This window comes from Sipha flava, unplaced genomic scaffold (genome assembly GCF_003268045.1).
Source record: "Sipha flava isolate LNK unplaced genomic scaffold, YSA_version1 134_pilon_pilon, whole genome shotgun sequence".
Classification (NCBI taxonomy): domain Eukaryota; kingdom Metazoa; phylum Arthropoda; class Insecta; order Hemiptera; family Aphididae; genus Sipha; species Sipha flava.
This window is the reverse complement of record NW_020271760.1, coordinates 1,154,969-1,170,518: the sequence shown is the minus strand read 5'-3', so window position 1 is coordinate 1,170,518 and position 15,550 is coordinate 1,154,969. Positions and strand designations below refer to the sequence as shown.

The 15,550-nt window shown below is 29.0% G+C and overlaps 1 protein-coding gene across 1 annotated transcript; it reads left to right on the top strand.

Moving 5' to 3' along the window:
• Window positions 1–239: 239 nt before the first annotated feature.
• LOC112679299 (serine/threonine-protein kinase Warts-like) lies at window positions 240–14,821 on the top strand. The gene is made up of 7 exons (XM_025549048.1): window positions 240–1,433; window positions 3,556–4,057; window positions 11,808–11,922; window positions 11,994–13,710; window positions 13,767–13,942; window positions 14,005–14,291; window positions 14,359–14,821. The coding sequence occupies exons 2-7, from the start codon at window positions 3,764–3,766 to the stop codon at window positions 14,788–14,790; spliced, it is 3,021 nt and encodes a 1,006-aa protein (XP_025404833.1). The 5' UTR covers window positions 240–1,433; window positions 3,556–3,763; the 3' UTR covers window positions 14,791–14,821.
• The last annotated feature ends 729 nt before the right edge of the window (window positions 14,822–15,550 follow it).

Below are 15,550 nucleotides of genomic sequence, written 5' to 3'. Positions count from 1 at the left end.
CATACACGAGCGGCGGCGGCGGCGGCGCGCGCGCACGCCGTAACAACGACGCGTCCGCACGGCGACTATACGACGAGCGGAATGCATATAATAATAATAATAATAATAATAATAATAGTAATAACAGTAATAATAATAATAATTTCGTGTAAGCCAACGATCGGCCGCCGGTTCGGCGATACACGCGCGGGATCCGGTTTTCCTGTCGGGTCGCGTCGCTCTTGTACCACCGCGCGGATAACCCGTAGGTACGTGGTATTTTCATACGGACACATAACACATTATTCGTTCGCTTGCACACGCACACGCGTAGGTACACGCCGAAGCGGTCTTCTATACCAGTGGTTCCTCGGCGGGTTCCTACTCGTCCGCCACGCCGGCGTGCAACACGAAACGCGCACGGGGGCGCCGATATATTTTTATCATCATCGTACCGGCCGCGGTCGCTGGTGTCTTGTGCGCGCGTGCGATCGTCGTCTCGTCTGCCGCTCGCGAGTCCGACGACGGAAAACCTATAGAAAAGGTCGCGGGTTAATAAAGTCAATAACACCACGTCTCGCGCAGTGCTTCTGGCCGTTCGTCCGTCGTTACTTGTTCCGTTCGGGACGAGTTGGAACATTTTTCGACCGACGGTTAAACGAACGGTCACACGCGCAAACGGTCTCCCGTCGAATGACGGAAACGTGAGAGATTTTCCCGTAAGACATTGTTCAGAAGTAACGAGTGAAAAAAACGTCGAACATTGTGTTCAACTCCTGTTCCACCGAAACGACACGGCTGTCACCGGCTGCCGACACCGCTGCCTTGGAAAAAAAAAAACAACATACATATATATATCTTATCGAGAACGGTTTTTATGTTTCCCTTGTTTTCGTTAGTGATAATAATTGTAATAATATAGTGTAATGGAAAAATGAAAAAAGGTCGTCGAGGAAAATAATAAAATATATATTTATTTACGATTGCTTTCGAACATTTGTGTTAATTAACCGTGCAGTTATTTTTCGACTAGTTTTAATTATCTACTCGTGGTGGGGGGGACATCGGAATGTTGTAGCAATATGGCGGCGGCCATGATAATGGCTCACTCGACAACGTAGACTCTTTGTTTTCGTTTCTGATACATTACAATATTATTATTATACCTTAAAATATTATTAATTTATTTATTTTTCCACCGTGTCTCGAACTCGACGTACGCGATATCGGTCCGCGCTCTCGCGTATGTGACGTGCGTGCGTATGTGTGTGTGTGTGCGTGTGTGCGCCTTTGCTTTGAAGATATCAGATAAGGATAACGCGCCTGGGATCGCCGTTCGTCCGTTCTAAATGTGCGGAAAGTGCCGCGAGCCCTGTGTTCTACACCGTCCAAAGGCTCTTGTTGGTCGCGTGCACCCGAAAACGGGATAGAAATGACGTGCCGCCGGTTCTAAGGTCAGTATACCGCAAATTTCCGCGTACCCGTTGACCACCGTCCACGTTACCCTTGTGTTGAGCCCAGTGTTTGTCTCTTAAAATTCTTCTCGTGGCATTCAGACAGCCTCACACCTTGTAGTAGCTAACGGTTCTTGTCGCATAAGTGTTGCGCTTGATCGTTGGTATCTTACCACCAATTATACCAATCGACTTCCGAGTTAATTGACCAGCTGTCATTTGTCAGCAAAGACAGGACGGTCAGCTATAGGTTTGGTCAGTCCAGTCATCGTGTATGTCATAACACAGTATATAATATGTTCATTGGTATACATCACTGTAAGTTGCTTTATTACATAGGATTGATTTTCATGTTCCTTTGTCGTTCAAAAATATCTGTTAACAATGTTGATGTTTATACCTTATGAAATAGAAATCTAAATCCTAAATTTATTATTAAAAATAATTATCAGCATTTTATGTAATACAGTTTTCTCATTTTATATTATTTTTCTGTTATTTGACCATTTTGTCTATTTTCTTAACATCTGTTGCTTTATCAATTTTCTATTTGTTCTTAGAAATAACTAATTTCTATAATATTTCTCATAACAGCAATATCATTTTGACAATTAATCTGTTGATTATTTTATTTTTGACATAAAGTTTATTGTTATTCTAAATTTCATTATTGTAGCTGTGTTGATGAAGTATTTGATAATCAGTTAGTACATTAGGTAAATAGTTAGGGTTTCTTTTCAATGCATTTATACCACAATTACAAATGTACAGTACATGTACAATGTTAGTTTTAATTAAAACTCTTCATACTTTTTTACTTTTTTAATTTATTGTTACTTTAAATTCTTTGGTTTCATACCTAATTTGTTCTGTATAAAAATGTCTCATGTAAAATTAATATTTTTTTTAAACTTATCTTCTCAGTGCTCAGTTTGTATTTTATAGTCTTGCATAACTTAAGGTGGCATTTATAGTGTGTTGTGAACAATTTTTAATTTTTAATAGTATTAGTCTCTAAATATTTATTTATTACTTAATCATTAATTTTATTTATAATATAAATTAAATTAGTTTTAGTTTAAGTTCCTAAACTACGATTTTTAATTGAATTTTTTGTGAATAGTATTCATGTAGCATTTTTTTTTTCGTGTCAGGCATCATATATTTAAAATTAAAATAAATAAGTAATTTATAAAACAAAACTAAATAATTAATATCAAATAAGTAAAATACACGTAATAGTAACACACTAAAATGATGGTAACAAGTATTGCATGTGTACATTGCATAATAATTATATTTTTTCTTTTGTCCAGTATATGGTTGTATTTACCTCCTTGTTGCTTATCATAAAATCCTCTTATGTATATGGACTTGGCCCTCCTGGGCAAACAAGTAGGTGTGACATTGTCTGCTCTTGTCCACATATACAATTTATGTCTTGATCTCCATATCCCCATTTTCTCATATTTTCTTTTGTCTGTCCTACACCAACACACAGTCTGTTTGGTGTCTTCCATACTGGCCATTTTAGGTTGTTACCAGGAGGTAGTCTTTCTGATGGTTCCATCTATCTTTTACCGTTGGTGTAAGTTATCAGTTTTTTCCACTCACATATCCTGCTTAGTAAGGGTGTTTCTGTTAGCTCTTCAGTTACTTTTAGGAAAGATTTTCTTGATTTCAGACGGGAAGTGAGGTCATTTTGGCCATACATAGGATGCCTTATGTCTGTTTTTTGTTTACCGCGTTCAATTCTAGAGGTTAGATAAGTAAAGTAACAAATTTATTAGATAAGTAGTTTTTTTCTATAATTAATGATTTTATATTTTAATACAGCATTGGATTTTTCTTCAATGTTTATCAGATATGAGCTTTAGAATAAAAGGATACATTTTGAGTATTGATAATCAAATGTTATTTGATTTTATAAGCTGATTCAACAATTATTGCCATTAATTATGATATTATCAACAATGGATTGATAGTTTAATTCTAGGTTTTAAGTAATTTCTTATAGTATATAAAATACATTTAACTGAATATTCTAATAGGTATAGGTAATTATTACAATTATTTTGTGTATTTTGATTAAATTATTAAATAATTGGATTTTATGTTTCAGGAATTATTATTTTTATTTGTAAAGGATCAGAGTACTTATATAAATTTAAGTAACTACATTACTTCAATGTCAACAATGTGATTGGTATCCAAACTGATCCATGTTCCAGCGCATATTGCGTACTATATGTGCGATGTGTGTGAGTGTGTAGTCTGTGTATCCTCGGCCCCCAGTTAGCCATGGGCCGCCCGAGGAAGCTGTCGCCAGTATGAATTCTGCGGCGCCTGCATCGGGCAAACCATCTACCCGATCATCATCGTCGGGCTACCGCCAGAAGGCATTGGCCGAAATCCGCAACTCATTATTGCCCTTCGCTAATATTGGTGGCTGCGACAGCAGCGCTGCCAGCTGTGTGTCAAGCATCTCTAGTGCTTCTGGATCAGCCACTTCTGGTATTGGGTCTGTGTCTGGTTTAAGTTCTCTTTCAAACAATTGTGTTGATAAAGAGCTCAACGCTTTACGACAGACACTTACTCAATTAATCGCGATGGGTTATACAGAAGTAAGAACTATTTTTATTATCCAATAGTGAAGTGTAATTGAGCAAATTGACAAATTCCATAAAATAATTAAATACTAAATTAATAACCGTACAAATTTCAATGTAATATATTGTCATTTTTGTGGCGTTACAATGTTATTTAAATAACATTAGACATAAATTTTAATTTAATTGGACAAAGTCATTTTGTTTTTAATGACACCTTGCCATTGGTATTATCTACATAATAAGTTAGAATATTATAAAATATTTTGATATATTATTCTATATACATACTTAATATATATGTTGTATAAACATAGTGTTATCATAATTTTCATTAAAAGAATATCTGTATTGTGAACTGTGATAAAATAATTTTATTATAACAATATTAATCACAAAATAATTAGATTTTTTTTCTTTTGTAGCAATTGGTTTGATGACTAGTTAGCGATTAGTTTCTTACTTTAAATTTCATATTATTCAGAACGATAAAAGATTTTTACTGCTGGTTTCAAAATTTTGTATTTATTGATACTTGTTATTTGACATTTCCATGTCCTGTTATGTAAGAATCCTTATAACGTTTATAAGAATTTATTGGGTACTATCTATCTATGTAAAAAAAAAAAAAAATTCATTTTTCATTTTTTTCATAAACCTTTTGATATAATTAATATTTTAACTTGTACTTAAATTTTAATTTTAGCCGCTCAAATGTTATTTATTATTTTTTTAAGTCTTATTTATAGTGGGTCATTATTTCTTAGTTTATTAAATAGTATGTATCTATATTTTTATAAGATTTTAAAAACATTAAATTAAATTTATATAAAATAATTAAGTGTGTCACTGAACTCTTATATCATGTCAGGAAACGTATTGGCATTGTTATATTCTTTAAAAATAATTGCAATGTATAATACTAAACATTTAATAGATATCCATTTTGTGAAAACTATGATTACAATATGCAGATATAACACATATATATATATGTATGGATAGATTAATTTATAAATTCAAATATGTAATTTAAGAACTATATTATGGTACAGAAGTATTAAAATCTATTAATTGATTTAAATACTTAATTTATAGATGTATATTATTTATATTATTGCATATCTATATTCAATAGCTATATTTTTGTCTTGTATAAATATATATTTTTTTTGGGATGCCGTGGCACGATCGTAATTGTTGACTTAGTTCGGCACGACCGATCACGGTTTGAATATGTCAGTATCCAAAATATGGTAAGAAATGATTTAGTTATAAATTAGAGTGATCCTACTCTTGTTAAATCTAATTACCCGAATGTTGATGAATGATGAATATTCTTTAATTTTAAACTAACCCAAATAAAAGTGAGTGTCAATATAGAGGAAAAACTTTATTGGTTTAAAAGATTATTATAAAATAACCTAGCTGATAAAAAGTAAATAAAATGTTGATGAATGGGGAACAAAGTATTAATTAGTTATTCTGAGTCATAAATAATACCAGTCAAATTGAAATATAAGGTTAGATTAAGAGGTAGGCAGTAATTTATCAATTTAAATATAAGGCTGTATAAAAAGAAATGAACAAAGAGTATAAATCATGTATGTACTCAAATGGTTGTATGATGTGACTATAACTAATTGAAGAGTGAATGTATTAAAATATATTTTGGGTAATTGTTAATAAAATAAAATGAGAGAATAGGTTAAAATATTATGAAGGAAATATTATATATTGGTTATATTATGAAGGAAATTATAAAGATATTGTTAATGTAACTATAAAAATTAGGGTAGGAGAAAAATAGAAGAGAAAGATGGTTAAATGTACTTAAGAGTTTTGTAAGACAATTTGTATATATATTAATGTAGGAGATCCAAGACATTAGTATATGGAAAACCATGATGACTGACCCCAAACAGTTAAGGATCAACTAACTTGTTTTAAATAATTAAAATATACATTTATATAAAAAAATTTTCTTCTATTTTTATTACTATTTAATGTTTATTAAATATATTTATAAAGTAATATATTTTTATAAGTGGTTTAAACAATTTCCAAAAAAAAAAAAAAATTCATCAAATTAACAATACTTTCATCATATTTTATTAAGAATCATTTAGCATATTAATTTGAAATGGCTTAATAATGAAATGCAGAGAAATATCTTAGGCAATTAATATGTTATGTGTAGAATATATATTATAAAACAATAGTTATTTATTTTAATTTATCGTTTTATTTTTTAACACAATACCCTGGATATACACATATTTTATTTAAAAGCCTTCATTAATCACTTAGTTATTTATTGCTTTAATTGTATAAACAAAACTGGTAATAAATATAAATTGAATATATTATATTTTAAATTCTTGCATATTTTCCCATGATTTTATATTCATAAGAAAAAAAAACACTTAAAATACCTTTTTTACTTTATATTTTTATTAAATTTATAAATATCCAAGTTATGTAATGTTAATAAAAAATATGTATAAGTACATACATTTTATAATTAAAACCATGTGTATGATATATGACCAGTTACTGTTTATATCACTTGAAACTAATTTAACTATTATTTTCCTTAAAATTAATTATTTCTTGTAGAAACCTATTATATTATCAATTTTATATATGTCTTTGTTAACAAATAAAATTAAAAATATTATCCAGTAGTTTAAAAATAAATTAAATATTTATTCTTTAATAGTATAATTTTTATTTCAATTTAATTTGTCTTTTATATTTTATAAGAGTTAAATACAAGAGTTAGGTACAATATAAGAGGTAAATAGATGAAATGCATTCATAACTAACCCAATTATTAACAATTGATATATATTTGATTTTATTTAGGATTTTTTAAAAAAATTAAATAGAATCTGAATAGATATAAAGTAATATATATAATAAAGTTTTAAGTTTTAATTAAGTAAAATAAGTTTAAACTACTTATTAAGCTTATTGCTATATTATTTACTGTTACCTAAAATTATAGTTTATTTTGAATGATCATTGTTTATTCTTTGTTTGGGCATTATCAAATTGTCTACGTTGTTTCATTTTGTTGATATTTATATTACATACATAAATGTTATTTTATAATCTATAAAAAAATTTAAACTTGTTAAACCAGTTTATTATTTTGACAAAAAATGAAAAATATTTATGTTGTCTGGTAAAAATTAAATTGTTTAATTTGTCTGTTTCTTGTAAAGCTTAACTATTTTTTTTGTCTAAAAATTATAAGAATGTAAAAAGTAATTTAATCTCCTAATTTATTTTAATTCAATATGAAACTTAATATATCTAGATGTATTTCTCAATTTTAGTAACCACTGTTGCATGAACACATGTCTCTGGAATGTGAGATTCAATAAAAAGGTGTCAGTGGCCTTGTTCTGTGCCTCTAGGGTGAAGTCTGAGGCCTTTCAAACAAATAAGAAAATAAAAATAAATAATTTTAATAAATAACATTCTTACTGAATATCTTCCAATAATATCGTAAAAATAATACTTCTTTCATTTTTGTGATTTCTAGACAATCATTTTTAATAATTCTTTGTCGTGTCGCATAGGAAATTTAATATCTGAAGACTTCATCTATTTTATTTTCTAATTATACTACTTATAATTTATATTTACTTTAAATTTAAAGACTATTAGTTTTCACATTTTAAGTAGATATTTAATATATTTAGTATATACTTTTATTGCTGATAGTCCAATGATTTTTGCAAGTAATGTCATTTATTTCGTTTAATTCGCTCTTTTATTAATTTTATTAGGTCATAATATTTATTCCTACTTATGCTAAAATTATTTAAAGTAAAAACATGTATTTTATTAATAATTAGAACAATCATTTTTTCTATTATTTATAATATTATGTACCTAACTTTTGTTAACACTTGATTTGAACTTTTTAATTCGAACCATGCCAATTGTTACAACTTTTAAGCTGGATGCGATTTTCGTTATAAAATACTGGTATCATAAAAATCGCAGATTTATTATTACAATATAGTTTGCATAAACGCATTACAAATTATGCACTTAGTGATAAATACAAATGGATAAACCCCGTTAAGACAAACAGGTTTTCTTGATTATTTTAAGAAGATAGGAAAACATTTTGTTATAGTTCAGGTTTTGTGTCTGTATTAAGGAACCGTAGTGAGGTAATTGAGACCTGCGTTTCCCATGAATTTGTACTTCGTGGAAGTATATTGTGTATGTTGTATGCGCGGATTTTGTGATTGATCGAGTAAGAAGGACAGATGAAACCGGTCCGTGTAATTACACCAGTGTAGACACGTTTTTCGATATTAATTGCATTTGATTATAAAGATACATTTGTCCGTGTGTGCGAAATTGGGTATTTGGGTACGCTCGTGACTATAATGCTTGGCTATTATTACTAGAGAGGAATTTCAATCTTGCTTATTACTTATTAATTATTATGCGTTATGTTGTGCTAAAATGAACAAAAATGATGTTGATTAAAATTTAAAATAAGTTTTCTAGTTCAATTAGAGAGACCTACCCAATATTATTGTGCTACTTTCACTAGACTTAGCTTGTTCATTAAATCTATTCGGTCAGATGAACTCCTGAACATTGCATGAACAAAACAAAATTTGAACTATTTTCATTAAATTGTTATATTTTAAATGCCATGTTATCGTTAGACATAAAACCGTTTAATATTTACTTTTCTATTTTGTTATTGACTTAATATTATAGATTTTTCGATTTTAATTTATAAATTAAGATGTATAAATTGTCATTTCACACTGTTAAATAATAATTTTTTTACGTATTTTATAACGTTATAATAATTTTTCTCATTTGTTTTTAGTATTTACAGAAATAATATATTTATTAGCTTCTTTTATCTTTTACCGACCATGTAAGAATGCAATTGCTATCCAAGTACCAGTTGTTACATGACAATAACACATTTTCTTTCACCTCGAAACATTATAAAAAATGCCATTGGTTGACAGTTACACTAAATTAGATAAAAATACAGGCTCCAGTTTTATTTTCACTCGTTATTTTTGTCACAATTTTATGAAGTAGGTATTTGGTAACATTTTCGAATGGGGAACTTATTATTTAGATCCTTTTATTCTTTTTTTTTTTTATTATTAAATAACTTAAAACATAATTTTGTTGTAGAGTGAAATTTATTTTTGATGGATCCTGTTTAAAACGGAATTTGATAAATGTACTAATTTCCTTTGTCTTAATAAACTGTGAATAGTTACTGTAACCTTTTACTGCGAAAATGTGTGAATATTTTTAAAAATTATTCCAATAAATGAGTCTTAAAAAAGTTTCACAGTATGTAGACATTTCAATGTTAAGAATCTGATTTTGGCAAATATTTCATGAAAAATATTAAATATTAAATAATATAAAATAAATATAATAATAATATAAATTTTATCGTATTCTAAATGTTGAAACATATTTTGTTGAAGTTTGTAATGGTTATTTATATATGTTATGTTATATTCTATTTTTTTTTTTTTTTTTTTAATCGAACCCCGAAAATATTTGATTGAATCTGTTATGTGTAGCACAATTAGGATTATGTAATAGAAACAAGTATTTTAATCAAGCATGAAGTAATATGGTTACCTTAGGTTAGGTATTGTAGTCTAATACATTAATAATGAAAACGTCTTGAGTATTCTTTATGCACTTTTATATCAGTGTTGTTGCGTTTCGAGTATATTGTATAATATAATGTAAAATACAATTATCGTTTGACAATAACTAACAAAATATAATATATTTATTATTTAAAATAATAAATCATTTTATGAGGATGTCAAAGCATCTTTTATTATCTATCTGGCTCATTTGTTTTGTTCCCTATTGAAACATTTACTTACAATGGTAGTTTATTAATTTTAAATTATTTTAGTATAGAATCAGTTTATTTTAATAAAAAAATTACAAAAAAATTTCAAGGTTATCACATATATCATTTTTTAAACTTTTTACTCTAATTTAAATTTTCTTTAAACTGAATTTGAATGGCACTATGGAAATAATATTGATATAAATTCCCGTAAAAATGTTGATTTCTGTAATTTTTTAATGAGCAATTTCACATTATTTTTCATTTTCTTTATTTATTTTACATATTTTTTTATAATATGACAATGATTATTTAAAACCCGGTTTTTGAAAATCTATATTTTCTAGGTAAATATTGTGTAAGGATAAGAAATAAATTATTTATAGTATAGCAAATATTATTTAACATTTATTTTTGTTTATTAATTTTAATGGTAGTGATTAATGATTAATTAAATTAGTTAATATTAATTGCTTAGTATTTTTTTGTTAGTAAAATATTTTCGTGATACTTTTAGCTATTGGTCAATTTGTTGTTTCTCATATATTACTTAAGGTAGATCAATTAGTCTACATATTGTTACACTAATGATCAGTGGTCAATCTTGTTCTGGGGGAGGGAAGGGTTAACAAAAATAAATAATCGTTATCTTTTTTTTTTCGTTGCACAGATAAATAACTGCTATAAATAGATATTATTTTATACAACTTTTTTTACCAATTTACAGTTTACTTTAACATTACAGTAAATTAATAGCTATTGGAATATAAAAACAGCATAGTTAACAAAACTTCTAATACCTATCAATATAATTATTTAATTATCATAATATTTGTATAGTTGTATATTTTTAGTTTAAAGCGTAAAAATAAAACTACGAATATATTATACGTCATCAATAATAAAAGAATTTTTTTTTTGGCCCTAGGGAGGGTTTGAACCCGGACCCCTCCCCCGTATTTACGCCACTACTAATGAATACCACGTACCTTACATTTTACATAAAATTAGTTTTTGGTATCAAAATATTTGTTATCTCCTTGCGCACAAAATTTATTATGACTTAAAATATAACCTAAAATAAATTATTTCCCCTCTAAATTGGATACATTATTTAGTATTTTTATAAATGTTAACCGCGTTAAAGTTAAAGCACTGCTCATTAGCATGTGTCTCACAAAATCTTAAGTAAATACTAAGTAACTACACTAAATTTTAAACAGCAACCAAATTTAAAAAAATGTATTAAAATAATGTTAAATAATCATAACATAAATTTAAACTTGATAATAATATGAGATGTATAATATTTATTAATATTTATTCAGTTTTTTCACTTTCCTAAACAATAAGTGAAATGTAGATATGTGGTATTGTCATTAGTGTAACAATTTGTTTTTATAAGAATCATTAACATTTTTATGTTTGGTTATGGTTGTGAAAATAAAAACAAAATATTAAATAGTAGTTTTTATAAAATAATTTTATTTTATATTTCAATTAATTTATTTAAAATTTTTAATAACTGAATTTTAGAATTTGACTGAAGTGAGAGATTTGAAAAATTGTTTTTCAACAAAATCAATACATGTAGATATAATTTTATATTTAACAAAGATTGTACTTGAAAATAACATTTTTTTAATTTTATATAATATAGCAAACATTTAATTAATGGTGATTAGTAACATTTATTAACAATTGTAGTAAATAAAACCAGATAAGTTCTCATTGCAAGAATTGCTATCAATTATTGAAACTTAATGTCTTTTTAAATTTATAATGTGACTTACAATATGTAAAAAATAAAATAGTAATTAATGTGCCTAATATGTTTTAATTGTTTACTACATAAAAAAAACTTGATATATTTTTTAGGAAGCATCATTACGAGCACTTAAAGTATCTGGTGGACGATGTGAGGGTGCTTTAGATTTTTTAGCTAAACAGCAACAATGTGATCTATCAAATGGATGTAGCAAATCTTCGTCGGGTAATATTTTTATTATTTATAAACATTATTCAAAGTGTAGATTCTGAAATATGTTTATTATTGTATTGCAGGATTATGTAGTAGTAATAAATTAATCAGGAAATCGAGTTTAGAAAGAAGTGGAGTGGGGCCAAGAAGTAGTCCTGGCCAAGACAGTGGTGCAGGAAGCTCAAGGTCAGATAGCCCAAGACAACCTGATCTAGTCATCCACTCTCATCCTCCTTTATCTCGTCAATATTCTCCTTCTGCATATTCAGAAACTCCTCCTCCTCCTCCACCTAGGAATAATAGTACACCTCCACCTCCTCATGTGCCAACACACATGCAACAGTTGCTTAAGCGTATGTCACCAGCACCTGCTGTTCCTTCTCGTCCACCTGCACCTACACCAGGGACTTCATGTAGTTCTAATCAAAGAGGTACTTCACCTATGGTAGTTCAAAATGGTCCACAAGCACAGCAACAATTATCTCAACAAATGCAAGCCTTAAGTATGACTACTGCTGAACCTCCACCACCTTATCCATTAGTTGGAGCACCTCCACCGCCACCTTCATATTCTGCTTCAATTCAAGAATACCGAAAATCGCCATCCTCTGGAGTGTTTTCAAATACAGGGTCATCTAGTCCTGTATCTGGTTCAACAAATGGAAGTGTAACATCTTTAACTCGACCTACACCTCTGCAAGCTTGGGGAGCTAGACAAACTAAAACTCAGTCGCCAATTATAATGCAATCAGTAAGAAGTACTTTAGTTCAGAAACCTGTACTTCAAACTGCTGTTGCCCCACAATCTCCAGCACCTACTTCTCCTTCACCAGTTCCACCACCATCTTATGCATCATCTATTCAACAAAAACAACAGGCCCAAAAAGCAGTTCAACAACCTCAGCAAGCATCATTATCATCACCTCCATCAGTTGTACCAACAACTGAACCTCCTAGCTATGCAAGTACAATGCAAGCTTTGGCTGCTCAAAGAGTTATTACCAATCCACTGCCACCTCCACCACCATATGCTGAAGACCATCCTCATAGAAAACCTACTCCTCCATTACCACCTATACCATCGTCATCTATTGCTAAAAATAAAATTATGAATTGTAATAATCACCATCATCACTTTAATAATAATAACAATAGCATTACTAATGGACATGATGAAGAAGATGATAATCAGTCTAAGATTGATCATCAATCGCCTATACCTGAACGTAAACATATTAGTAAAGAGAAAGAAGAAGAAAGACGTGAGTGTAAAGTAAAAAATTATTCACCTCAAGCATTTAAATTTTTTATGGAACAACATGTAGAAAATGTCATTAAGTCTCATAAACAAAGAGTATTTAGACGCGTTCAATTAGAGACAGAAATGGCTAAAATAGGTTTGAGCGAGGAAGCTCAATGCCAAATGAGGAAAATGTTGTCACAAAAAGAATCAAATTACATACGACTAAAAAGAGCTAAAATGGACAAATCAATGTTTACAAAAATTAAACCTATTGGGGTTGGAGCTTTTGGTGAAGTTACATTAGTTAGGAAAATTGATACAAACCATTTATATGCCATGAAAACCTTGAAAAAAGCTCATGTACTTAAACGTAATCAAGTTGCTCATGTAAAAGCTGAAAGAGACATACTAGCAGAAGCTGACAATGAATGGGTTGTTAAACTTTATTATTCATTTCAAGATAAAGATAATTTATACTTTGTTATGGATTATATACCTGGTGGAGATTTGATGTCATTGTTAATTAAATTGGGAATATTTGAAGAACATTTGGCTAGGTAAATATTTTGCCACATAATTTTTATTTTTAATTCAATATTAAAACTGTTTTTAGATTTTACATTGCTGAACTGACTTGTGCTGTGGAAAGTGTTCATAAAATGGGTTTTATTCATAGAGATATTAAACCAGATAATATATTGATTGATAGAGATGGTCACATTAAACTTACAGACTTTGGATTATGTACTGGGTTCAGATGGACTCATAATTCAAAATATTATCAAGATGGTAAAATTAAAAATATTCTATTTGTTTTAATTACTAAATTTTAATGTACAAATTTATTCTAGGCGAACACTGTAGACAAGACTCTATGGGTGGTGAAGAGTGGGGTGTAAATGGTGCAGAATGTCGCTGTCACCAGTTAAAACCTTTAGAGAGGCGACGTCGACGAGAGCATCAAAGGTGTGAAGCTCACTCATTAGTTGGCACACCCAATTATATTGCTCCAGAAGTATTGCTTCGGACAGGTTACACACAATTGTGTGACTGGTGGAGTGTAGGAGTCATTCTTTATGAAATGTTAGTTGGATCACCTCCTTTTCTTGCCAATACTCCCGCAGAGACTCAGTATAAGGTACACTATTATTTGTTGATATATCGAAATTATATTTCTTATAATTATTATGATTAATTATTTGCAGGTTATAAATTGGGAAAATACTTTACAAGTACCACAATCCGCCAATCTTTCTCCAGAAGGTGCTGATCTTATTTTAAAGTTATGTACTTGTAAAGAACGACGTTTAGGTAAAAATGCCGATGAAGTCAAAGCACATTCATTCTTTGAAAATCTAGATTTTGAGAGAGGAATGAGACGTCATAATCCTCCACATGTACCACGCATACAGTTTTCAACTGATACATCAAATTTTGATCCAATTGATCCAGAACGGCTTCAAAATTCAGATTCGTCTGATTCTGATAATCGTATGTCTGATTCGGATGGTAATCGACCATTCCACGGATTTTTTGAGTTTACATTTAGACGTTTTTTTGATGATGGTGGTGGACCATCTTTCCCCACAAGAATTAGTCTTGATGATAATGATGGGCAGGGAGCTGTATATGTTTGATTTTAGTAAATTCTGTGATGTTTGAACTAGGTTTATGTGTGGACATAAATGAATGTTTAATTCAAGCAATTTTCATAGTTTTAATTAAGCATTCATAGTGTATAAACAATTATTTTGCTATAAAAAAAGTAATGTTGTAAGTGTGAGTACAAGGAAAACTAGAAATAAGGTGATAAAATACTACAAGCGAAAGCATAAAGTTGTTTATTAAACAATAAGATTGTATTTGAGACATCTGACAGATACTGAAAATAGCTTGTTATCAGCTTTTTTTTTTTTGCATCACATTTCTCTGTGGCAGCAAGCTCAGTTTATGGCATTTATGCCGTCCTTAGAATATAAGCCTTACTTAGTTACCAAAATGTTCTTCGTATTCTAATAATTTTAGTTCTCTGCTGTTCATAAATTACATCTTTCATTTTTTTAACACCCTCATTTTCTGTTGTATTTATTCTTTTAAAATTAAACTATTTTTAAGTTAACTATATAATTTAATGTGTACCTACAACTACCTTATTATTATGTTTTAATTTGTTTTTCTTTTATTCGTAACCAAAAAGAAAAATGAACCAACTATTTTGATATGGGCTGTGCAAAATTACAGGGATTTAATTTGCTAAACTTATTTAACATACGAATTTATCAAATATATTATCATTTATATTATATATTCAAATAAATATTCTAGGCAGTTACCAACTTAAATTAAAAAAAAAATAAATAAAAGAATTAACGTAATTTGTAATTTTAAACATTTTAA